Source organism: Perissodus microlepis, chromosome 23 (genome assembly GCF_051167445.1).
Source record: "Perissodus microlepis isolate ML-2025 ecotype Zambia chromosome 23, ASM5116744v1, whole genome shotgun sequence".
NCBI classification, from domain to species: domain Eukaryota; kingdom Metazoa; phylum Chordata; class Actinopteri; order Cichliformes; family Cichlidae; genus Perissodus; species Perissodus microlepis.
In genome coordinates, this window is record NC_140482.1 from 41,752,015 (window position 1) to 41,778,546 (window position 26,532).

General features: G+C 45.0%; 2 protein-coding genes across 3 annotated transcripts; one reads left to right on the top strand and one right to left on the bottom strand.

The window, feature by feature from the left end:
* Nucleotides 1-2,201: 2,201 nt before the first annotated feature.
* mydgf (myeloid-derived growth factor) lies at nucleotides 2,202-11,047 on the top strand. Its single transcript, XM_084921753.1, has 6 exons — nucleotides 2,202-2,440; nucleotides 4,589-4,639; nucleotides 4,739-4,800; nucleotides 5,235-5,316; nucleotides 8,023-8,095; nucleotides 9,483-11,047. The coding sequence occupies exons 1-6, from the start codon at nucleotides 2,279-2,281 to the stop codon at nucleotides 9,560-9,562; spliced, it is 510 nt and encodes a 169-aa protein (XP_084777879.1). The 5' UTR covers nucleotides 2,202-2,278; the 3' UTR covers nucleotides 9,563-11,047.
* LOC146362239 (uncharacterized) lies at nucleotides 7,479-21,964 on the bottom strand. 2 transcript variants are annotated; one of them, XM_084921751.1, is made up of 4 exons: nucleotides 20,091-21,964; nucleotides 15,674-16,745; nucleotides 10,756-10,914; nucleotides 7,479-7,733 (listed from the first exon to the last, which is right to left on the bottom strand). In XM_084921751.1, the coding sequence occupies exons 1-2, from the start codon at nucleotides 21,198-21,200 to the stop codon at nucleotides 15,822-15,824; spliced, it is 2,034 nt and encodes a 677-aa protein (XP_084777877.1). In that variant the 5' UTR covers nucleotides 21,201-21,964; the 3' UTR covers nucleotides 7,479-7,733; nucleotides 10,756-10,914; nucleotides 15,674-15,821. The 2 variants fall into 2 exon arrangements, with proteins under 2 accessions (XP_084777877.1, XP_084777876.1); XM_084921750.1 differs by having other exon boundaries at nucleotides 7,853-10,914.
* Between the last annotated feature and the right edge of the window lie 4,568 nt (nucleotides 21,965-26,532).

Genomic DNA, 26,532 nt, shown 5'->3' on the forward strand with positions numbered 1-26,532 from the left:
ATTTATGACAAAGTTTTGAAAATGCACAGCTCGTTTATTATTATGTTAATTTGTCCAATTACATCTGAGTAAATAAAATGACAGCTGTTCATCAAGTGTTGATGCAGGATCTTTGCTCAACCCCTCGGATTAAAGCAGAGATTCTGCTCTTCATTTGCATCTTAACTGACTCATTTCATCTGCTGTGGTTCTGTACAGAAGCGTGACAGTAACAGTTTCTAGGTCTAACTGTGACAGCAAGAGCTGTGTTTAAGTACTTATTCTTACTTCTACACTAGAGGTTATATACACTCAGCGGCCACTTTGTTAGGTACACCTGCTCAACTCCTCATTAACGCAAATTTCTAATCAGCCAACCGCGTGGCAGCACGTTAGTGCATTTAGACATAGAGGCGTGGCCGAGACGACCTGCTGAAGTTCAAACTGAACATCAAAATCAGGAAAAAGGTTCTTTTAAAAGTCACTCTGAATGTGGCGTGGACTTTGGTGCCAGACAGGCTGATCTAAGTATTTCATTCATCCCGCTTTGTATATGCTTGTGAGCATTGCCACAGTGTGTAATATACTATATTAAATATACTATACATAAAACTCTATAACAAAACTTATAACTACAGCAGCATAGACAGTTTTAAAAGGGCTGTGGTACATATGTAGGCTGCGAGTGTGTTATTAAATCCCAGACAGGAAATACAAACATTGCTAGTTGTGGAGAAAATGTGGACACACTGGGGAAGTAACTGCAGTGTGCTTTATAGGAAACGTGTCCTTTTATCAGCTTTCATCTTAATGAAGGATGTTATCGCGTTCAGTATCTGTGCAGCGAAAGAATAAGAATAATGAGCCAGCAGCTAATGCTCCTCTTAAACTGCTGCATGTGTTTGGAAAGACAAAATGTGCCCTTTGACCTCACCCCTTCACACCTGAATGTGACATCCTTGGCCAAACATTCAGGGCTACAGCCAGGTGGTTAAAAAATAATAAAGACAGATGTCAGCCTTGTTCGGATTGTTGGGCTTTTCTGTAGGATCTTTACCTTCCAGTATAAAGTGCCTTGTAATTTGCTGCTATATAAATTCAATTTAATTAAAGTTCTGGACGCATCTGATTAATTTGGCCTCCACATATTAATATTTCTGCACATGAAATACTTCAAAGTAACTCAGCAGCAGAAACAGCAACATGTTGCTTAAACACTAATTGTTCTGTATAAGTAATCTAAAGGCGTTATATAAAATAACCCAGCATCAGAGCGTCAGACATTTTACCAATGATTGCACCAACTAATGACCCCTTTTTAAAAATTATAGATGACATACTGCAGGCTTAACTATTTTGCCTTCCAGGATTTCAATCGATTTGCACAAAGAATTTGTAAACTGGCAGATAAATGCGGCAGAGTGTAGAATTAAAAAGGTTGTAGTGGCGTAATGCTACAAATTAGCCTATAAATAAGAACAGGCTGAAATGGAAGAGCAACACACCGGCTGCATGATGGGGGATGAGCAGCCTCTCTTGTCTGAGGAGGCTGAGATCATTCAGTGATCATTTTCTGCCACTCAGTTTGTGGTGATCACGGCATACTTTGCTGTGGTCTGCCGGGGGAGCTTCATCTGAGCTTTAGACACACACAAGCACCAATAAGCTGATGAAGGCCGACTCTGTGATGGGCTGCAAACTGGACTCCTTTGCAGGTGTGGTGGTGACTCTTCAGTCATTTTGACCACCCCCTGCAACACTTACGGGACAGACAGCAGAGCACATTTCCTAACAGACTGAATTATCTCTACTGCCACAAGGACAAATATAGAAACTCTTTCACACCTCTTATCTCTCTGTTATTTATCTCTATTTTGTTACATCACTTATATAATAACAATAAGTAAAATAAAATGCTAAAATTAAATTATTTCTTCGTGTTTAAATAATAATAATAATAATAATAATAATAATAATAATAATAATAATAATAATAATACCCTTAGTATCCCTTAAACATAAAGTACTGTGTAAAATTGGTTGAACTACAGCGACACCGTGTGGCCAACACGGTCAGCGTCTCCATTAAAGTAACTTTATTCAGTCAACGTTTAACACAGTTATTATTATTATTATTATTATTATTATTATTATTATCTGTCAGTCACGCGCGGTGATGTTACTCGTAGCCCTTTTTGTTTCTGATTTACATCGTTCGTGACGTGAGTGTGACGACACTCACAGTGGACGGGACACCGGAGGCGCTGCTCGCACCAGCTGCAGGTCAGAGGAGGAAAACATGGCTCGTCAAAGTAATACCTGCGCCGGTAATCTGGCGTTTCTGTTTGCGCTCGCGCTGATAGCAGCGCGTGTCCCGGCGGAGGCGTCCGAGGAGCAGGCGAAGACGGTGGAGTTCAACGTGAAACCGGGAGGAGTCGTGCACACCTTCTCCGAGGGCATTGTAAGTGCCTCCGCCGAGCGGTGTCTTTATTTCTCGCTGTAAATCTCCCGCTTTAAAACGAGCCCTCGTGCAGGGAAACACGGAGCTACCGATAAATCCTGAATCGTAAAATTTAATTTTACGTGGATTAAATTTGAATTCAAGTAAATTCACCGCGCAGCTCACTGTAACCCACTCCAATGTGATCTATCAGTCAGTTATTAACACATTAATAACTAAATTAATTATTATTGAGCAGCTGAGGTCTGCTTCTCTTACTACAGTCGGAAATAATCGACGTTATAAACAACAAAAGAGAAAAACTACAATCTGCTGGGCAGCTTTAGTCGCTGTCTGATGACGACACAGCCTGTGAGGGGCTGACACGTCGCTGTCACAATGGCGCTTTTGATTGGTTGAGAGTTTCTTTTCTTTTAACTGAAAGACTGCTCACTTTAAATTGTAAAAACAACTTTTGTCTGGTTGCTAAACTAACGATCGAACTAATTATTTAATGAATTAATGTTTTTCTTGTTTGATTAATCAAAGAAAAGCTGACTTGTCATTGGTCACAGCAGGTAAAGCTCAGGTGTCCCTGATAGTTTCAGCGGTGACAAAGAAAACCATTACGTGTCTCTAATATTCTGACGTGGGAGGTGTTTGCAAAGTCGCAGTTTAAAAAAGTCAAAGTCATTTTACAAGCTGTTACATTACATTATTATTTTAAATAGAAAAAGAAACTCGCTGACTCGTCCAGCTGTAGCTGGACTTATTATTTGTTATTTCCTCATTGTTGATGTCAGAGGTGTGACTCTGACTCACTTTCATGCTCTAAACCAGGAATGTCAGACTCCCTCTGCGTCGTTGGCCACAAACAGCCCACTTTAATCTCAAGTGGACCAGAGTCCAGAGCAGTGGAATTCCCCTTCTCTGTCAGTGGACCGAAGATTAACTGCACATTTATTCCCACAGATATCTGGATATAAGAAAAAAAAGTGCAAATACAACCTTACCTCATTTCTTTCTACGTAATAGACAAATGCTGCTGTAGTAAATGAGAGGGATCTGTCAGCGAGATTTAAGAAATAAAGGTGTAAACTAATTCTGTACTACAAAGTGAAAAAACTGGAATTTTTCTTTCATTTCATTTTTTCAATCTGTTACTTAATTACTTTAGTATAGTATGAATGGTCCAGAGGAAGGCCTTCATCAGTAGGAAATGTTGCAGTTAGATGTCCAACATTATTGCCCTTATTCACATTTTCCAAAGCAGTCTGGTCTAAAGCTTCATGCACATCTTATCTCCACATCAGGAAGCCCTGTTTAGCTCATTTAGGTCATTTCAGGACCAATTAAATATATTTAAAACTACTTTCAGGTTGGCTCAGTACACATTGGATTTACCAGATTCCTGACCCAACCCCAAACAGTTTGTGATTCCTCCTGGTATCAAACCAAGGGCCTTTTTCTACGTTAGGTGAATATGTTAACCACTACGTTACGGAGCCATTCAGTCTATGTGATGCTGAAAAGCTTAATATGAATGAACTGTTCAAGCTGAAACTGGTGAAAGCTGGTACTAATATGGCAGAAAATAACCACAGGCGTGTCTGTCGTGCTACGCTGAAATCTGAATAGAGAGAAATTGTTTTTTTAGCAGTACCCAGGCTAATTCTAAACATCTGTACCAGGTCACGTAGACCAGACTTTAAACGGCGTTCTTTTAAATGATGATCAACAAGCAAAAGAAACATCCAAAACCAAAAAGACCAGCGGTAATTTCTTATGGCTTTTTTAATCTGGCTCAACTCTTTCCCCCATAAACAACATCTGACACGCTCTAGCATTAAGAAAGGTTTTGAGACCTCAGTACAAAATAAAGAAATAGTTTCTGGGCTTTTCTAAGGGGAGCTGTCTGGCAGAGACCACCCTCGCTAACCTCCGATGCACAGACAGAACAGAGCTTCTTGGGTTCCTCCTAAAGAGTAAAGTGTTAGTGTTCAGGGTATTATTGGAAAGGATGTGAGTTTACATGCAACCATATTCTGTCTTTATTTCTATGTAAGGTTAAACTGAAACCTGAGTGAGATCAGTGGAACAAAGAGTTTCTTGTTTTGTAGGTAAATCCAAAACACAGCACTAACACCTGGTTTCATTCTCCTTCTGCAGGGGGAGTATGAATGCTCTTTCACGTACGCCTCCCAAGGAGGAACCAACGAGGTGAGCGCCTCCCCCTCTCTCACTGTGCGTCTCCAGCCTCACATCACTGATTACTGCGGTCTTTATGCTAAAATATTGTCCCTTTTTTCTGTAACGCAGCAATGGCTGATGAGTGTGGGCCTGACTGATGACAACAGACTGTTCTCCTGCTCTGTGTGGAGGTGAGACACACAGATTTTAGAGGACGCTGCACTGACTTGCATTGGCTTAATGGAGGCTGCACAACTACTGCTTACCTCACCTTAACCTTAAAGCCTGCCTTCACCCTAAAATGTCCCCATAAGGAAGTCGGGCCCCCATGTTGTGATTGTGTAACCAGATTTAGGTCCCCGTAACTGCAGTTATACCAGGACAACACTCACAGGCCAATGAGCAGCCCGCGGAGGTACTCTTCTTCAGTTCGGTGACCCCGATGCTAAGAGCACCCTCACCGCTAATGTGTGCGTCTGCTGAGTCACCTTATTGATTTTGCTTAATCGTGACAGTGGCGGTAGAGACTAGCAGGGGAAACAACACAGCAAACTTCCAACCTCTGATTTAAATGAATTTATGCAAATGACACTGACAGCAAATATTTCCTTTTCATTCCCGCCAGGCCTCAGGGGAAGTCGTACCTGTTTTTCACTCAGTTCAAAGCTGAACTGAAGGGAACCAAAATCGAGTATGCCAACGCGTATGTAAGTACAAAGAAACTGTTAGCTGAGCTTTTAGTGGGCCTGTGTTCATTCATTTGTGTTTGAGTTGTCAAATTATCCCAGTGCTCAACATGGACAAAGCTGAAAAACTTTGTGATTGCTGGATTTTGTTTTCTTTGTGCTGCTGAGTTTATTATTTATTACTGTCAGTGGGCTGATCCATTTCCAGAGGAGGACTGTCCTTCAGTGATGCTTTTAAAACCAGGATCATACTTGCTGTGGACACTGCCGATAAATATTCATTCCACATGATTCTTTAAAAAGCTGGCTGGAGTTCGCCTGCAGGTGTGTGGTTGGTTCACTGGTTTTCGGGCTGGTCCTTGAAGATGCAAACTATTGAAGGATGTCCACAAGGAGGCTCGCGTCCATCCTCTCATGGCCCAAAGGAGGACAACGCTGTGTTAGCTGATTCCAGAACAGCGCTCCACTGACTTTCTGTCAGAATTACTACTAATAAATAACCTCTTTCACTAATCTAGCCCAGCCTGCATAGATGGTAACTAATGGTTACAGCCTAACAGCATATTAGAGGGCTATCCTCACTGTTGGACATGCCCAAAACACTTCACCTAGGAGGCGTCCTAATCAAATGGCCGAACCACCTCAGCTGGCTCCGTACGATGTCAGCTTGATTCTGAGCTCCTCGCAAATGACCAAGCTCCTCATCCCCTCTCCGAGCCGGAGCCCAGGCACCATCCGCATTAATGCAGACGCTGCACCAAATCTCCTGCCAATCATGAATTTGCACCAAGAGTTTCTGCCGTCATGTTCGCTGTGTTTCTGTCTAAAGAGCCAGAGGTTTCTCAGACATGTGAATATCTCCAGTCAGGGATTCATTTTCCTGACATCACATGAAAGCACTGTAAGCTCATTCAGCTTGGATTCATCTGGTTTCTTTTTCAAATTCAAGATGAGTCACGCTTAAAGCCAGCGGTTCAGTGCAGGTCTTTCTTCCTTGCACTGAAGTTTGCCTGTTGGTAGTCAAACTGCACCACAACCTGTGCAGCGTAGTTGCGATACTGTCGGTGCAACACATCATAACCCCTCACAGACTTTGCCCCTTTGGCTTTTCCCCGTTCTGCGGTTGGTTTGACAGGACAAACAAAAACTTTCTGCTTTGTATTGCCTCGCCGTTCCAGGCGCCCCTTCAGTGCAGAGATTAAAGCTTCATCAGCACAGTTGTCAGGAAAAACAAGGCGAAACTCTGTTGATGAGCATTTCTGCATAGCATGCAAATAATAAAACATCCACCTTTATACCAGCAACACATTCATCAGCCTCTGGGACCAAATCTGAGGCAGACGTTTGTGCGCAGCAGCTTCTTATATGCTTTTTCTCCAGCACGTAGGGGCTGTAAGATCGTAACAGCTGTCGCCATCTGCACTTTTATCTCGTCTCGTGCGACAAATAGAGAAAAAATCTCAGAGCTGTATTTAATTAAACAGTTTGATAATGACGCCTCGTTCCTGGATATGTAAATGTCAGAGTGCGTGCCACGTCTCCGCACGAACGAGGATTATTGTAAGTCTGACATTTAATGATTTGTGAACAGGATGAGCTGCCTTCAGACTTTTGTCTAATCGGACTCAAAGAGAAAGAAGCAGCAGCTTACCATTTTAATAACTTCCATCTCGCAGCCCAAGAGTACGTCTTCAGGTTTCTCGGTGCGATCGAATGGCTGTCCAAAGCATTTCACGGTTAATTTTTCAGTGATTATAAAGCTGCCAGTTCTCACATTTGAAAAGCTGGAAGCAGATGATGTTTTGCAGTGTTCTGTGATTTATCACCTATCAAATATGTTTGATTAACTGCTCAACTTTAAATGTTGGCACACGAGCCTTCTGCAAAAAGGGGCGGCACTGGGTCCCTCTACTTAGAAATCAATGAAAAGCGAATGCATAATATGTTGCTTTACTACAACGATGGCGCCCGTTACATAACGCGTGCCCCCAGACACAAAGTCGACAAAGTTGCAGCTGCGGGATTTTGTAGCCTGAGGACTTGGATTTGTCACCCGAGTAGGAGAATGTACCCGACCATAAGGTCCCGGCTAGACATGGGTGGGTTGGACATATCATCTTCCCTCCACTTGTATACAACAAACCCATAATGTGCCCTTGACAAACTAACACAAGTCGAGTAAGTCAAAGTAGCACGAAAACTTTATTTCTTCTTGACGTCACACTCGGAATCGAGTCTGTGCACTTTAATGTCTCGTGGAAGGTTAATGTCCGCGCCCGGTCTGAGCTCAGCCACTTTACGGCGGTCTGCCTGTCTGATGTGGTCATCTGTGAAGTGGAGCGCACCTCGACACGCCTCCTTCCCACAGCAAGGACAGTCCTGACACTTTCTGTCATTAGTGCGAGCGCATGTTTCCTCCTCCCGCTCAGCTCCGTGCCCTGCAAGCCAAAGACGAACACACAGGGGAAAAAACACAACTTCCCTAAATGATGAGACCGAAATAACTTTGCACACACAAACAAACACACCTGCCACCCCCGCGCAGCATTTCCTTGACCTTGCCGTCACGTCCTCCTACTGTCCCGGCCCGTCTGTTCCAAACAAAATTGTTGTCATCTGTGCCGCCTCCCATCCTGTTTCCCTCTCTGTGTCATTGTTTCTTTTTTGTCTCTCTTCCCCTGCTCTCCTCCTCCTCGTCTTCATCGTGGCTGCTGTTTGCATTTCCAGTCTCAGTCGGCAGCAGGAGGACAGAGTGACGTGCCTTTGAAGCCAGAAGAATTCACCATCGGAGAATCAACAGGTGAGAAATTTATTGTGTTTCCGAGTGTTCAATCAACTCCCTCTGCTTGTCACATCAATCCCTTGCTCTTTCTCTCCGTCTGCCTCCCTCCCTCTCCATCACGCTGCAAGTACCCTGCTGATTTCCCTCTAAAGCATATGCTCCAGCTGTGAGTGGGTTGTCATTTGTCCCTGTAGCATTATTTCTTGTTATTCCGTTTCCACCCAAACCGAGGCTCCAGACTGTGATTAGCAGGATTTGACGAGTCGAGCCGACCAGCAATTTCCTGTGTCTTTTTCAGCAGATTAAACGCTACAGGTACAGATGCTGGAAAACACTTGCAGTCTGGATTTGTTTTGATAGACTGCTTAACAGTGGAGAGTGTATTAATTACAAACCTACGAGTAGCCTTTAGCATCTATAGGAAAGGAGAGCAACTGAAGCTCAGACGTGCAGATAAAGACATGCTGACATGTCCACCTACAGAAAGAGTCTTTCTTTTGCTTATGTTAGTGCCACATGGAGGCAGTGAGTGTTACAGCTGGTGATTTATTATAAGTGCTGTTTTATTTTAGGCTAGGACGTGTTTTAAGGTTATGGTTAGGCTCTTAATTTGTAAGGCTTTAATTAAATTGCTTGAAGTCCACTTATTACACATTTTCCTTTACATTTGTTTATAAGCTAACAGCTACAACATGCATCAACTATTCAGCCCCTGAATCCAAAAATGTATTTTAATGTACGACTCCATCAAATTACAAAATAACTGATCATATTTAAGCTTTTAGAGTAAAGGTGGGCAATTAATTTTCCCAAGGGGCCACGTGATACACTGGGACTGTTGTGTAGGGCCGCACCAATAAGCTGTGGCCCCTTGGGGAAATGAATTGCCCACCCCTGCTTTATGGGAACTGCTTGCCTGGAATAAAAATATGTTTAGTTCCTGTATAAATATCTTCCCCAGTGTAATAAAGGTTAAATTATCATTTGCATTCATTGTAAGCTAAGCTCGCCACGCTGTGGTTTCTAGCTCTGCGTATAATAAACAGACACAAGATTCATGTGGTTTTTTTTTCTTTCCACTCTTCGAAAAAGCAAATAAGCATTTTTTTTTAGTGCATGTCTGAAAAATGCTGAAATATCGAATTTTTCAAATACATAAAAGATAAAGATGCTGTTTGTGTTTGAGGTCTTTAACAGGATCAGCAACGTTGCTGTTGGGCTCACTGCCTGCAGGTAGCAGGAATATCTCATTTACACCAGCTCACCTGCAGGTGGAGCTCATCAAACCTACAGACGTGATGTCCTGTTATTCTCCTTGTGCTTTGTTTGCAGCTGAATGATTGTTTTTGCTCTGTCGTCATCTGTGGCAGCATTTAATGCATTTCCTCTCTTTTTTAACCTCAAGTGACCCACAGGGATGGAAAGTTCAGCGCTCAACTCTCCAAACTGACCGTGATTGGACGGACACGAAAAGACGAGCTGTAGCTGGTCAGAAGTGAAGCGCTTTGACCAATCAGAGCATCCCGACGAGCTCCGACTCGAGCCTCTGCTTTTCCCTCAGTGATCAATGAAGGATGGATTTATTCCTGAGTTACAACTAAAAATTGAAGAAGGATAAACTGGATACTGCCCTGACAGCACTTTGTGTCGCTACAAAAGTTACCTGATACTTTGTTGCTATAGTGGATCGGAGCTACACGGGACAAAAGGGATCAGTTGAGTAAAAAACAACAACAACAACAACAAAATGCTTGCTCTGAGATAAAGTGCTTCCATAGTTGTTATTTTTCTTATGCTACAAGATTTACAAAGAGTTGTGTTCTGATACACTGGGGATGTCTGTGATTGTATAGAGGATGTCTGGGGGCTTTGTGGAGTATAGATAACATATTTAGACTAGGGAAGGATTTATCCATCTTATGTAATCCCCAGAGGAAAGTGAGTATTCCCCAATATCGTCACTGCGCGCACATAAACAATTTCCCCAGTCTGGCTCTGCTCTGAGCCGCTGTTGAGCGAACTGCCTCATTCTGTCTTCATCTCTCTCTGTTTATCCGTTCCAGATGATTGTAAGCACCACATTTGATCCCCAGCAACCACCAATCACTTCTTCTTGTGATAAATCTTTGTTTTGTGTTTTTGCCAGAAGCCATAATGCAGCAGATAGCAGCTTTTAAACATGTTAAGAGGACACATGTATTCCTGCTTAAACACCGTCTCTGTAAATGTCTTCAAATCTTCATCATTCTGCAGCAGAAGATGCAAATCGTTCTCAAAGAAATTCCCATTAAAAATGGATCTAATTTGAGTTTATTGCAACAACTTTTCAGTTACATTGTTAACCACAGAATACTAAAATGTAGGGCATGCACAGACGCTTGGATGATAACACGCGAGGCAAAAGAGATGCCAGCAGGTATCTCTGAGTCCTTCTTGAACCCTTTACTTTCATCTTTCGGTGCCACATGTGTGGATCAGCGAGGATAATGTGCAGGTTTCACAAGGACTTCATTATTTCGTCCCCCCCTCCCCTTCGTGACTCTCCCTGTTCTCTTATGTTGCGAGAACCTTTATCCCCCCCGTCATTGATCCAGCCCTCTCAGATCCACGCCAGTCTCCAGAGGACGATTGATTTCAGATTTGAGGATTTTGCTGATTTGATTGTGTGGTTGTGTTACCTGTTATCTCTCTGCCTTGTTTGGCCCGGGATCGGTTTCCCTCGTCAGTCCGGAGGTGATCCTAAGGAACGGAGGAAATGCTTAGCAGGAGCGTTTCCCCTTTTCCTCGCTGTCACCGCTGATGTCGATGCGTCGTCTGGAAATAATCACCTCCAGATCCTGGCGTGACAGATTTAAAAACAAACAAACCCAATGTTACTTATTTTGTACGTTTTCTTTTTCTACTTGTTGATTCTTCTGATTCATGATGAAATGTGATGGGCGTCTCAATAAAGACATTTTCTGGAGATAACTCAATGTTTGTGTCTTGTTAATGTCAGTCATGATCTCACTGAAGCTCCCACAGCTTGTTAGAGGGTAAACATAAAAAGAGGAAAGATTTGAGTGCCAGCATTGAGACAATAAATATTTGCAGCACTGTCAAAGCTGGGCAACAGTAAACATGGTGGAAAGCATTTTTATACCCCATCATATCCCATCCAGAACAACAGTAATTTTAGTACCAGCGCTAATGCATTCCTAATTTAGACTCCGTTTATAAGCAGCATAAACACAGTGTACAGGACATCTGAGGCCCCGAGCAAAACTTGCAATTAAAATAAGCATTATAAGAAATGTTGTTTTAAAATGTATTCTGCTGGCGTAGGAAATTAACATATATTGTCCTCAGATAAATGTTGCCATGAGATAAAGAGCTTCTATTGTTTCTTCTTTATTTCTGGGGAGAAAAGCTTTGGAGCGAGGCTCTTCTAAATCCACAGGCACATATGGGAATCTATAGAGCTCTGATCTTTATGGGTTTATAGAGATAGAAAGTCGGTGGGGATTTATTCATTTTATGTTAAGCCAAAGAGAAAAATCTGTAATCTAGATTGTCGGCATATCGGCGCAAGTTTGTTTGAAGCGTAGCGTCAGAACTGTAACCAGCACATTTAGCGCTGCTTTTACAGCCGTGACTATGAAACATCTGAAAATCTCAAGTGTGGCAGAGCTAAGATCACAACAAGCTGTGCGATGAAACTCCCACAGAGGCTCTTATTTGTAATTAAAGCATCTTATAGCAAAGCGGGGACATTTTCAGACTCTCGTTTCTAGTTTTGTGGCCTTGCGGGGGGAAAAATGAGACACTTTGTTCTCGAGTTGGTTGTTCCATCGAGTAATAGGTCTCTGTTGCACAGTAGCTCTTTGATTATCATCATTTCACTCCGTCTATGGGACTCGATGCTGTCAGGCAAACCCTGAACACATATCGCTGCTGTTTACCATCTGGCAGCGGTAGAGATGTTTACTTTCAACTTCTCCCTTTACAGTACAACCATCACAAAGAATTAATACACTTTCCTGCAAAGAATTGGCCTAGATTATGATGACGTCAATTAAAGAGCTTTGATCAGAACCCCCCACCCTGCCACCCCGCTGCTGTCCAGACTGAAATACCTCTAACTGTTCAAATGTGGTGCAGACACACTGTAATGGTTCACAAAGCCACTGCAAGAGGGTGTGCAGGCCGACAGGAGAGAAACATGGAGCAAAATTAAACATGGAGTTGTGGGTTGAGGGGTACAACTTTCTTGGCCTCAGGAGGATGTTTGCCATCTTCTTGTGACCCCTTAAAACAAAGCTTGTACACTTGTTGCCTTAACCTCCTAGGACCTGGCGTCCACATATGTGGACATCACATTTTGGGATGTCTAGACCAAAATAATACATTTTGCTCCACAAGGGCCTGATATGCAGTTACGAGGACATTATGCTGCCACTGTTCTACTGAAATTTAAAACGAATGTGCTCCTATGTGGATCTCATTCCTCTCAGAAACAAAAATCTGGAAATTCTTTGTTTTTACATTCATCAGGTCCCAACGTGCCCAAATATCAAAGAGAAATTAAAAATGCTGCCATGAAAGAGTTCGGGACTCAGGAGGTTAAGAGATGTTTGACCAAAAGCAAATCAGTGTGGTTCTGCAGCCACCTTTAGCAGCAATAACTTGAATTGTTTTCTGTACGACTTTATCAGTCTTCCACATCGTTGCGCAGGAATCTTGGCCGCTGGTCTTTACAGCATTGCAGGAACTGAGGTTTGCAGGAACAAGGTCCCGGTGAGGTCTGGATAACACTCGGTCACTGCAGCACCTTTGCAGCTATTCTGTTGTAGATTTACTGCTGTGCTTTTTCTGTTGCATGAACATATTTCAGCTAAGCCGCTGCTGTTTGTGTTCGACTCAATAACTGTAAAGCGTCCAGTTTCTGTGGCTGCAAAACGAACCCAAATCATCACGCCTCCACCACTGTGCTCGGCAGCTGGCGTGCTGCGTTTGGTTTCCTGCAAACGTGGTGCTGTGCGTTATTGTCGAGCATTTCCTTTTTGGTCTTGTATGTTCAAAGACACTGGCACCAAATAAGGTCTACTGTTGAGTAAAACTTGCTTGTGGAGATGAGATCACTCGCCTGTCTGTGTGTGCAGATGTTTCCCCGGGGGTCCAGTAGAGGCCATGGGTCACATGAGTGTGGGGAATTCCTGTACGTGGGGTTTGGAGTGTTTTCATAATGGCGCTAATTAAGATTAAAATATATAATATTTAATTAGAAACAGAATATTAGAAAGTCTGATTTGTGTTGCAGTTGGACGGCTTGACTTGCCTTCTACCGTACTCTGCCTCAGTCTTCATCACCACTCATAGTCCAGTGGCAAAGGCCAACCTTGTGGTCTGTGGTTTGTGCAACTTTGCTTTCTAAATGTATTGTCATGAACTTTAAGGTGCTAATGGAGGCCCGTAGGGATTGACAGTAGTCTTTGGGGTTGTTTCAATTTCCCTGACCACTGCACAGTATGACATTGGGGTCGATTTGCTGGGATGTTCACTTCTGGTACGACTGGCAGCTGTCTTGAATGTTTCCCACTTGTGAATAATCTTTCTCACGGCAGAATGATGGACCAGATTGTTTGAAAATGGACTTATGACCTTTTTCAGATTGATCGGCAGCAAGAATTGCTTTTCTTAGATCACTGCTGGTGTATTTTCTCCTTGGCATCAAGTTAACACACACCTGAATGTTTCAGACCTGCAAACTGCTAAAACGTCTGCTTATGATCAGTTGATCAAATGCATTGAATTAGCAGCGCCTGGCTGCAACGTAGCTTCTCAGTTCCTATGGAAGCAGTAAGGATGTATGTAGTTTTTCCACAGGACTGCACTTCCATTACTTGAAAACTTGTTTTGTTTTTGCACAGCTATAGTGTGGCATTTTTTTTTAGCTGTGAACTGCTCATTATTAGGAAAACCATTCAGTTTACCTGCAACACTAACAAGATCTCCACTGACCTCAGCTGCACATAAGGTTTTAGTCCTTAAAGTTAACAGGTTAGCAGATTACACTCAGGAGGTGATTCTTTCTGAGCATCATGTTGGCGCTCCAGCTTTAAGCATGTAAGCATTGCACTTGTAGCATGATGGTAGACACCTCTGAGGGATAGAGCTGCACAAAAATGACTAATTACTAATAAAACTATCTCAACATTTGCCTAAAAATGCTTGAATGAGTCACAGAGTATCACTGTGTGATATTCATTATGAACATAATCCCACATATACCATGCTGGAGATGAAAGCGCTCTCTGGAGCACCAGTGGTTATTCATTCCTAGCTGTTTGTGAGGCTGAGGAACCGCGCTAACGTTAACGCACAAGCGCCATCCAGCCCCAAGCACGGGGCGAGTCGCGTTAACTCGCTATCGGAGATTTGCCGCGTTAATCCGGTTATGGCGTTAACGTCATTTTAACAAGATTAACGCTGACAGCATATATATATATATATATATATATATAAAATGCACTCCTGTTGTCCTAAGGAACCTTTAAAAATCTACAGTGTTTGGGGTAAATAGCTGAGTCTTTGTACAAAGACTGAAACTAGACGTCTGTTGAAGATGTGTACCTCTGAGTGGCACAGGCAGTAACCATTAGGTCACTCTATTGAGAAACAGGCTCTTTTTATCGGGCCTGTTGGTCATGAGAGAGAATATAAAATAACCTCAGCTTTATTCTTTGAGAAAAATAAAGAGCCAGCTGAAATAACCCAAAGCAACATTTCAGAGAGGACAACATAAGCTGACCTAAATGAATGAGCCATCGATTTGCTGTGCTGTGTTTATGTAGTTAATCCGGCTGGCATTCCCGTGTCTGCTTTTCTCTCTTTGCTCTCTCGCACCTGCCCCCTATTTCTCTCTCTCTGCATCTCCTGACATTTGGAGGGGAACAGATGGAGATTGTGGCTGGGTCGGTCAAGCCAGAGGCAGCAAAGGAGATGGGATTTTTGTATCACCAGGGGCCCGGTGAAGGGTACAACGAATGGCCAGCTGCCCCCTGTCTCCCCTGACGCGCACCCCAGTGCTAGGCTGGTGACCCAGTCGGAGCAGGGACACTGGGCTCGGGCACTTTCTTGCAAAGTTTTTCATATTATGACACGTTTTCTTGTCTCTAGCTCTGTCACAGATCTCTGACCTCACTTCCCCCGCATGTGCTCTTTAACACTGCAAGCCAAGGTAGCCTGAGCTGCAGTGAGACAGCAATTATCCACCTCAGATGATGCTGATACATGTGAGTGGACCTCTTTGGCTGCATGGGCTGAAGTGCACTAAGGTAATCACTTCTTGCTTTGCCTTGTCATTTTGCAATAATTGCAATTTCTCTCTAATTAGGCCTTTTCAGTCCCTTGCCCTTTAACTGTGCAGTCGGTGGGAGTCTGAGATCTGCAGTGCAAAGTGAACATCTGTATAGAGGCTCTTGTTACCAGAGCAGTTAACCAGACAGATGTTACGATGCCCTGTGTATGTTCAGTGTGTGAACCCGAGAGGTTTGTATAGAAGGAGAGAGTAAGAGGACATTAGCAGAAGCAAGCTGTTCCTCCTGACATACTCACCCAAAGTTGCGTCTGCGCCTTGTCACCTTGGAAACTTGGTCTCAGCTCAGCTTGGCAAGCCTTAAATCACTCTCCACTCTTGCAGACTTGTGGCTGGTGCTGTGAATATGGCTCCATTCGATCAGCCCCCCTCTCCTGCTGCATTGTCTCACACTGTGGTCGAGAGCAGCCTTCTTTTCTCAGGGTACGGAGGAGCTTTGCGGGGCTCCTTCACTTTCTTTGTGTTTTCAGAGAGTCTGTGATGTGGGTAAGGTGGAGGCTTGCGACCTCTGTGGCCTTGTGCTGCGCCGCATACGTGTGACGGTCCCGCTGAGGATGCTCGCCTCTCCGTGTTAGCGGCGAACCCGGTTTCAGTCTCTGAGTCGGTGGGTGGGCAGCTGGCAGACGGCAGCAGGTTGGACGATGGAGAGAGCGGCCCAGCAGATGGGAGATCGCTTTGTGTGGTCTGATATGACCCCACTTTGGTCTGGATGATGACAGACGGGCTAAGAGCAGGGGGTGGGTTAGCCTTTGAAGACAGGGGAGAGGGAGGTGAGATGGGGCTGATCCTGATGGAGGAGGTAGCCCCAGGAGAGTGAGGCTGAGAACCAGAGCTACTGGGGAGATGGAAGTTTACCGTTAGAGGAGAAAGACCAGGAGTTGGAGGCCGAGCAGGGAGGCTTCTTTGGGGGGAGTGAGTGTGGTCGTGGGTCGTGAGGTTACTGGAGTATGGCAGCTTCCCACCGTGTTTGGGTGAGGCCCCAACACTACCGGTGAGGTGAAGAGTCCGACTCCTCTCCGATAAAAGTCCAGAGGTTAGTGGGCGCAGCTGCACATTGGGTGGAGACTGGCTCCTGCTATGATGCTCTCCCCTCAGGGTGCCAGATAAATACACAGTTTCTGGCTGGTTTGCAGGCTCTGACAGCCTCTGATGTGGGAAGCCCACAGTTGTTTCACTGGAGCTCGAGCCTGAACTGTAGCTGCTGTCGCTGGGAGGTTTGGTGCTTTCTCTTCCAGTTCCCTCCTCCTCCTCCTCCTCCTCCTCCTCACTCAGATCAATGGTTGATGTTAGATGGTCAATCTGCTGCACCACCTAGAAAATACACGATTGACAGATAAAGATAGAGTCAGTAAGTGAAGTTTTCCTCCAGTTTCTGTGATTGAAAAATGTCTTCTATAGTTTTTGTTTGCTTTGGGTTTTGGTGCCACTGCTCCAAGAAAGAGGATGCAGGACCTGATGGCGAGGTTCCCCTTTGGAGAAACACATATTAGCAGACTGATTAAATGTTGCACATACAGAGTAAAGTAAAACACTGAGCTTTTTGGGAGTTGCCCACTCTGCTTGGCTGCTGGTCCAGCTGTGTGTGCTGAATGAAAAGAGAGGCGATAGATTGAGAACAGAGCTCTCCATTGTTTCCTTATACAGATCAGTTCACCTCTGGCAGTGAGTAATAGCCCGTGAAAACAGATGATGTCATGGTGATGTCATCAGAGTAATCTTAGACTAAACTCAAAGAGTTTTTGAGCTTTGTCAGAAAGCCTCTGTTACCGGGCAGAGAGGGTTTAATCAAAGACACCACGAGCTGCATTTTCACTTTAACGCTATCAGTGTAGCACCATCCTCTGTTTAACCTGCCTCTTGTGAGTCACTCGTTTTATAAAAGTGCTGCAATACATAATTTATTATAGAGATAATAACACACTAGAAAAATAACACTTCCATCTGCAAATTGCTGCTTTTTCTTCTCCATAAATTCTGCATAATTGACCACCAAGAGTCAAACTCCTAAAGCAAATCTCTCGATAGCAGCACAAATTTGAGTGCAGCTGGAAACAGTTAATATTTGGCATTATGTATGATAGATATTTTAACAAATCACACTTAACAACTATTGGCTTAAATTTGATCATTTCCTCAGTTAGCTGACAAGAGGAAATATTCTTTGCCTGGACAGCAGACAGCAGCGCTGAAGCAGAGGGAAGAAGGGGAAAGATTCATAATTCCACAAAGATCTGCAGCTGAATTTCAGCTGGGAAACTGTGTTTAAATGCTTATCAGCTTGATCCCCTAATCCACCAGGATGTGAAACGCTAACTCCGCCGTTTCTGCTTCCTCAGGAATTAAGAGGTAAATAGCAGCCAGTACGTCTCATATATACGTCATTATTTTATCATCAGCAAGTTTGAGCACCTCTATAAATATGCACATATACCACCTCTATATGTGTCGAACACAATGCTCCAATCTTTCCGGAAGCAGACGTCCCAGAAAATTCCCCCTAAGGTCAGACTGTGCAATGCTCAGAGAAACTGCAAAGAACCCAAGAGCTACTTCTCAGAGCCTACAGGCCTCAGCTAGCATGTTACCACAAAACTCCTGGAACAAATTTCTTTGGACAGACAAAACCAAAGTGGAGATGTTTGACCATAGTGCACCAACCCCTCTCATACCATCTGTCAGCACGGTGGTGGCAGGGTGATGATTTTGGTTTTGCAGATCTGGGCACCTTGCAGTCATTGAGTCCACTGTGAACTCCTCCGTATACCAAAGTATTCTTGAGTAAATGTGAGGCCATCTGTCCGACGGCTACAGCTTGGCTGAAATTGAATCACGCGAGGGGCCAGTGATCCCAAGCGCAGCGTCAAATCTGCCACAGACCTCAGATCTCATCCAAAATTGAGACACTGGCAGGAGCTTAACAGAGCTGTACAAAGATGAATCCCTGCAAACCTCAAATAAATGTTTCATAACATACAGAACTAAGTTAAAGCAGTGCAGCTCAGTCTGGTAAAACAAATCAGATTTGTCCTGCCAGTTTAGTAAAAATCAGACGAGGCACACGTGCATGTATCCAAGTGCGTGCAGAGCATCCACACACACAACCCACACAACAAGACTAGAAGAAACAGCCACACACACAGCCATACATAGATGGAAGAGATTGGAGGAAATTACTCTGGGGAAAATGCTTGACCCATCACGCCACCTGCTCAATGTGCACAGATAAATCCTCGGTCCGTGCTGGATTGTTTTGTTCGCTGTGTTCAATATCCTTGCTGATGTCAGTGGATGACCTGATTTGTCTCTCTCTGTCTTTTTTTAATGCTGGAGCTGTTTGAGCGAGGCATTTCATATTGCTTTGAAGTACAGCGTGTATATGCGCATCCAGTGACTCTGGGCAGGTGCTGCTCGTTAATGTCAGAAATCAGATGAGATAAAAGTGCAGAGGACCCTGGTTTTCATGTGCTTCCCCCAAGGGTGTTTGTTAGAAGCAGTGTGGGGGGGTTGACCCTGCAGGTCCTCCTGATGAGTACCGAGAGACGTTTGTTGTGGAGCGCCGTTATTTAAGTTGCGTTTAGCTCTTTAAGTTCAATTCTGTTGTTGTTTCTCTTGAAGTTCTGAGTCATAGTTCAGTTTTTTGATCTGTCAAAGCGCCTCAGCAGAGGATCGCTACCATATTCAAGTGTAAGCCCACTTTTGTGATGTCTTTTCCTCCTCCAGTGTGTGAGAGAGATCTTTAGTGTAATATTTGTTTAGCTTCAGACAAAGGCCTCCACTAATTTCTTTTCGTAGCCGTGATGAATATTAAACAAAGCTGAGGTTTGCTGCTCATGCAGCGGAATAAAAAACACAGCTTTGGAATAAATATGCGACCAGTCTTCTCTGGTACCTTATTTCTCTTTTCATCTATTGCCTCTGTTGTGAAAATTTGGGACTTTTCTATTTCAGTGTCTGCTTACTCACCCCCCTCTTTCCCTTCTTTGTGTGTGCACTCGTTGGGGTTTTATTAATAAAGCTCGCAGCCAGGATGATGAGGTCACTACCTCGGGTTTAGCTGTGACCCCACAGACGCAGATCAAATGGCAAGAGGCAAGATTTATGTGTCACTTTTACTGTGTGAGACAGAGAAACTCAGACATAAATGGATTATAAAAAGCGTCGGACGCAATCCAGCTGTGCCTGGAGCACATCTGTCCATAAGGAGAGCGAGTGGAGGGAGAGATCCTTCATCTCAACAACCTCTGAACGCATCAGGCAAATGGGGCATGACTAGTGTCTCATTCACCTTTATGAAAATGTGCACACGACTCGAGCTGAAGCGTGCAGACAGACGACAGAGGAAATTTGGGAAATTTTGGTGCTGCATTCATGCAAGCCGTGCTGCTGACTGTTTAATGCATGGCAAATTCTTGCTGAGGACGTGCATTTGGAGACCGGCTTGTTATTCGTCAGTGCACAGGCCCTCGAGCATGAACACTTTCAGAAAATGAATGTGAAAGGACGCAGTAACTTTTCTGTCCTGTTTTGTTTGTATTTCTCACTTCTCAGTCGCTCGAATGAAATGTGATGATTGAGAGGGTGACGTGGCTGAATCTGACACTGAAAAAGCTTTCATCTCATTTTTTAGTCATAGTCGAGAAAAATACGTCATGTTACCTCTTTCATTTCCTGATGAACATCCCTCAGGGCTTTGAGAACCTGCTCCAGGTTGACCACCACCCGTTTAATTTGGTTTCGCACCACCTTCCTCCTGCAGCTGGCCTCTTTCCTCTGTGACTCCCCTTCGCTCTTTGGTCTGTGCTGGGCCCACGTCTGGTTCTGAGCCAGGAAAGCGGTGCGCTCTGAGCTCGGTCTGGGTTTCTCGGGGCCTTGTAGAGTTGTCGTACAGCTCAGCCCCCTGTGAGGAACCTCGGTGGAGAAGATAACTCCGTTTAGATCCTCCACAGGTGGCTCCCGCAGCGCTGTCAGGTCTCTTTGGCTCTGGGAGCTCCTGCTGTGTTTACTGGTGTAGCTGAAGTTGGAGCTGAATCCATGCTGCCTCTCTATTAGTCCCTGAGTGTCATAGTTCAGCCAGCTGGATGAACGGTGGTCTCTCTGACGGTGGGTGGTGTGACTGGCGTAGTCCCACACCCTCCCCTCTTTGCCCTCAATACACATAACAACAGGCACGTTAAAGTTTGGCTCCTCAGTGAGCAGCGCAGCAACAGGAGCAGCAGGAGGTCCAAGCAGTGGCCCGTATTTCTTGACTGAGTTGCTACTGCTGTCACTCTGCGTCTGATGGGGGCTCAGGTGGCTGCTGTGGTTCCTAACAAAGGTGTGGTTGCCCTGAGCAGCGGAGGAGCTGTTGGCTGGTCCCTGCGGCCCCTCCCCTGGGCTGATCTGTGCGTTGCGGTCTGTGCCAAGCTCTTTAGTCCGGTTCCACCTGGCAGGACTGTCCTCCCTCTGCTTCCCCAGGCTCCCTGGCAGGATGTGGTGCCCCCTCAGCGCAACTGGCAGCATCCTCGCCTTCCCCACCCCATTGCACCGAAGTTCAGCCTTTTTTCCGCGGTCCTTCCCCTGGATGGAGAAAAAGCCGATCCCTTTGGCTCTCTCCAGCGGGGCCAGGCTGTTTCGGGTCTCTGAGTTGGATTTGTACGGTCCGTTGAGCCCCAGGTCGCTGCTCTGGTGAGGCTTCAAGCTATTGCGCAGCCACGGGATGAAGTGAGGGGTGTGGGACTTGAAGCCTTTCTGCTCCCCAGGCGCCGGAGCCCTGCTGTCGGAGAACATGGTGATGGATGATGTCCGGCAGCCTGGCAGAATGAAGACGAAGTAAAAGGGGAACGGGAGGACTCCTGAGACACCGAAAGCTTCGTCCTCTTCTTCCACGAATCTCCTCCTACCTTTGCCATTAACGGGCTTTATCCGCTCTGATGTTTAGTCTCGTCCCCCCCTTCCCTCTCCCCCTCTTACTCCGTCTCCAAAACTTTTATCTGCTTTTTCCCTCCTCAGCTCTAGTCCCACTCACCCCACTCCCCTTTTTCCTGGCAAAGCCTGCTTCTGATTGTATCGCCCTTCTTCTTTTCCCTCAGTTTCAGCTTCCCCTCCCACTCTTCTCTCCGCTGTAGTGCTCTTGAGCCCCTCGCCCCCTCGCTGGGCCAGCCGTGGAGATGCCGAGGGCCTCTCTCTCCCTCTGTCGTCTCTCTCTGCCTGCCTGCATCTCACTGGCTCAGTGGCAGTGGAGGCTTCCTGTCTCTACATCTCTCTCTCTCTCCCTTCCTGTCTCTCTCCCCCCCGCACTGCGCTGCACTGCCTCCTCTCCTCGCTCTTTCTTCCTCCCACTCCCTCTCACTGCTCTAACTCCCTTTCTCTGTTTCCCTCTTCTCTCCTCATCTGTGTCTCCTCTCCCTGCTGCTCTCATCTGAGAACCTCCGATCGTCCTCGTCTTTACAACTCTCGTCTCTTTGCCTCCTCTCTCCGTGTCACTATTTTTCTCCCCTTGCCCCACCTTCGGAGAGCAGCCGAAGTTCAATCAAGACGCCAGTGTTATTAATCCCCCTTTAGTGAATGTGTGCCCACGTGATTCCCCCTGCCTCCGTTCTCATCTGATTACTCCTTCCTCGGCTCAGCCCTCCACAATTAAATGCTGCTTAGGACACCAGAGGGGGTTTAAAGGAAAAGAGGAGGATAACAGCAGAAAGGGATGAAGCAGGAATAGTAGGAGGCGGGGGGGTAGGGGGGGCACATAATTGCGACCTTCAAGATCTGAGATCAGCAGCGGTTTGACAGAAACTATAAGCTGCCTGGCTACAAACAACAGCCTGCCTGTGGCTCGGCTCTCCCCAGCTTATTGTAACTGTCAGCAAATAGTGTCACGTTACATCCCAGTTGTTTTCTTGTTTTTATTTTCTACCACACATCCAACTTCCATTTGTTCCAATTACGCAGAGACAGCTGCTATTTTCGGGTTTCTCATTTACATTCCAATTCTTGGCTGTCTGGATTAGATTTCTTGTGTCTGACAAGCTCAGAAAAATGCCTCCTAGGTGCCTTTTCACTCAGCTGTGGCTGCATAGATGCGTCCCTCCCTCACTGGCAGCAGCCAAAATGAAAAGATGGCAGCAGAGCCACACAAAAGCCCTGACAAGTCTGCTGTCACTCAACAGCGAAACACTCAAAGCATCTGTCATTCTGTTAGTCAGCATTGCAATATACTCCTCCGGTAGTGCCCTGCTGAAACATGACTTCATTCGCTGACATATTTTACTATACAGGTACATGATGGGAGTGAAAATAGAGTCACGGGCTCGGCGTAATCTGCAGGCTAAGAAGATTCCTGCCTGCATGTCGACAGACGGCTGTCAGCCTCTAATGGCCATTAGCCGGGATAAAAGAAACCAAAACAATAAAGCGTGCGAGCGATAGAGCCGCCGTTATTGACCTTAGAGCTTCTTACTGCTCACGACATCCTGCTGCACGCAACCAAGTCCTGCTCCGCTTAACAGCTGGAGATTGCATTTTTATTGCACTGGATTTCACTGTGACACAAATGGTTAATCAGTCAGCTTTATTTGCGAACAAAAAGTAATTTAAAGTGCTGTAAAGATTGATTAGAAGCACAGAGACAAACACTCACCAGCCAGTTTATTAGGTACGTTGGACCCTCTTTTGCCTTCGGAGGTGCCTTAACTCTTCAAAGCAAAGGTTGCTGCAGAGTTGTAGGCTCTGCATTCACCACATCCCAAAGGTGCTATATTGCTCTATTGGGTGTCACACAAAAGGCCCGGGGGCCACAATCGTCCCAGAAAAGACTCCAATCTGGCCCACTGGGTGGCATTGGAAAATATGAAGGGGAGCATACATTTTTGGACCTTTAACTGTATTTTTATGTGTTTTACAGCTTTTCCCACAGCCGTTCATACTACACCAAAGCAGTTAATTTAAAACTTTATGTTTTATTAATACAGTCAGGACAGGGCAAATGAAAGAACTTTTTTCTGTAATTATACACATTTCTCATGTAGAAAAACTGACACGTGCTGTTGAAATTGCACTTCTTGATCTTATATTAACACATCTCAGTGATTAAATGTGTAGTTGACCATTTACACTGACAGAAAGTGGAGTTTCACTCGTCCAGCCCACTTGAGATTAGAGTGGGCTTTATGTTTCCCTGGATGAGTGAAATGACTTTGATATCCCTGCTCTGTTCGACTGAGATCTGGTAGCTGTGGAGGACATTCGAGCGCCATGAAATTTGCTATCGCATTATCCTGCTGGAAGCGCCCATCAGAAGATGGGTACGCTGCGATCATCAAGGGTTGGACAACAATAATACTCTGCTAGTTTTCTGCTTGATACCAAGTGGCCCAAAGTGTGCCAAGAAAGTATCCCCAACACTATTACACCACCTCTGGCAGCCTGAACCGCTGATCCAAGGCAGGATGGATCCATGCTTTCATGTTGTTTACACCAAATTTTTCCCATCCAAATCCAAGGATTGCAGTGGAAACTGAGACTCGTCTTGTTCTGTCATGTGCGAACTGTAGCCTCAGTTTCCTGCTGCATTCAGAGCTGCTTCTCTGCATAACTTGGCTGTAACAAGTGTTTTTTTTAGCCATCCTATCAGCTCGAATCAGTCTGGCCAGTGTCTTTTGACCTATTACATCAACAAGGCATCTTCACCCAGAGAACTGCCGCTCACTGGAAATTTTCTCTTTTTCAGATCGCGCTCTGTGAACTCTACAGATGGTTGTGTAGGAAAATCCCAGCAGATCAACAGTTTCTGAAATACTCAGTCTGGCACCGACAACCAGTCACTTAAAACACTAAATTCTTGACCGCGTCTACATATCTAAACGCACCATGTTATTAACCGATTAACGAGCAGTTGAGGAGGTGATGTGGCTGGTAGGTGCTGGGACTGGTTCACCGAATGAATTCGTCAGCACCACTCGGGCTCAGATGACCGCAGATAATATTTCACAGTTTGTTGTGCGATGATTTAAACCTATGAAAACGAGCATGACATTTCTGGGGTTTCAGGGTTTTTTTGCACATGAAGTTTGCACTAGACAGTGATGAAGTGCAGAGCAGTCAGACTAAGAGAAGTTTACTATTGCACATTCATTCCAATAAACTCTCTAAGTGGGTTTCTGTGTGTGTTAAAGACCTTGAATTCAGGCCTCTTCAAGGTCTCAGCTTTCCTCCAATCAACCACCCACTTTGTGAGGTCCATAAATAACATGGCAGCCAAACACACAATCATCGCTCATTTTAAAGTCAATGCAGAATAAGCCGCTGTCACAGTTGCTGTCCATTTCAGGCTCGCTGGACAGCCTCTTGAGCGCGGTTGCCTTTATTCTCTCCATTATATTAATCCGCTGAATATGTGTCTGAGTGATTGAAGGACAAAAACAAAAAGGGAACGTTGTCCTTTTTTTAAACAGGAGGCCTTTTTGTCACCATCGTACAGGCAGTCAGAGCATATGGTCTCCTTGTAACCTTGTCGACTGCCTCCTGCAGCGCTCCCTCGCTTGTTTTGAGTCCTGCAGCAGTCCGACTGCCCATCGAGAAGCAGCAGAGCGTGTGCGCACGGATACTTCAGCCTCCTGCATGTGTGTTTGCTAAACTTTACTGCCCCTGCACATACACCAGTGTCCTCAATGATTATTTTTTATACACACACACACACACACACACACACAGAGGGAGAGAGCACCAAGAAAACCTTACATAACTTGGTGGAAAAGATGGATGTAAAAGCAGTTCTTTGAAAGTCAAAGGCCCCCATGTCTGTCAAAATTTCCTGTGCAAAATGGCTTTTAGTCACAGTGTGAATGGCTCGGGGCACTTGGGAACTTTCTATAGCCACCTGGACAGCAGAAACGTGAAGTCTGGGGAGGATTAAACCTGTTCGCATGACTGTATTTGGTTCTGCATTCACACAAAGTGAAAATGAAAAGTTTCTCGAGAACACAATGTTCTTCTTTTTTTGCAGTATTAAATATGGAAGTGAGCAGATGCTGGCTTCCCTGAAGTGTCCAGTGTCGCGCTGGTGATAATCCTAGGGGGTTCCTCTTAGACTTCTGTGTGCGCATGCTCGTGTGTGTGCGTGCGTGTGTGTTTAACAGTGTCTTTCCCGTCCTCTCATGTATATTTTTGTGTTGTTTGCTTTTGGATTCCCCTCCACTGTGCTTTTCATCCTTGAACAACACGTCAGTCAGGTGCTCTCTGAGGACTAGAGCGAGAAAGGAAGAGATAGACGTGGGGACACCAAGAGAGGCAGAGAAAAGAGGCGGCAGACACGGGGAGAGGGAGGGAAAAAAGGCGAGTTTTGAAAGACTTCTAACTTCCAAGCTGACTGTCATAGTTGTGCTTGCCAGAGGGGAGAGCACCTTTAAGCATACTGGATGAGTAACGATGTGGAGGGACTACAAAAGCAAAGTAATACATAATAAGCAGCACTCGCTCGGCTCTGCTCTGCCAGCTAACCTACATGAGATTGGTGGCGAGAAAAAAATTGCAAGTGCTCAAAAGGTCAGCAAAGGCCTCGCGTAAAAGAGGCTTCTCTTTTACGAGCGTGCGCGCACTGTAATAAGATTAAGAAAGCGTGAAAGCAGTTGTTACAGTGGGATGTTGGCCTTGAGACGAAAAAGCCCCACAGATAATGTTGTGTCCAAATCAAAACACGACAAACTATCTTATCTGCCGTCCGTAAGCTCGGTTACATCAACGCAACAATTCACGCGTCTTCGTGCATCTGCTGCTGGGACAACAAGCCTGCAGCAAACACACGTTTCCTCCGCTGGTTTTCTTTAAAATGACACAATAAATTCTATCATCATAGAAATAGGCCGTTGATTCATTTTTGCAGTTTTTTCTTCAGTGCCACTAATCCTTTGACTCCAGGCCCAGTCCCTTCCTCACTCATTAGGCCTGAAAGGCATTTTATTCTGGCATGGATGATAAAAGAAAATCTAAAAATACGGCTGTGTTGTTGTACGAGGGCAGAGCGTTGCCTGTTGTTTGAACACAATGCCCTTTGGTTTGTTTTGTTGCACCACCCACAACTCAAACATTAGGGTGTTTGTGCCCGCATTGACATGCGGCCAGGTTTTCG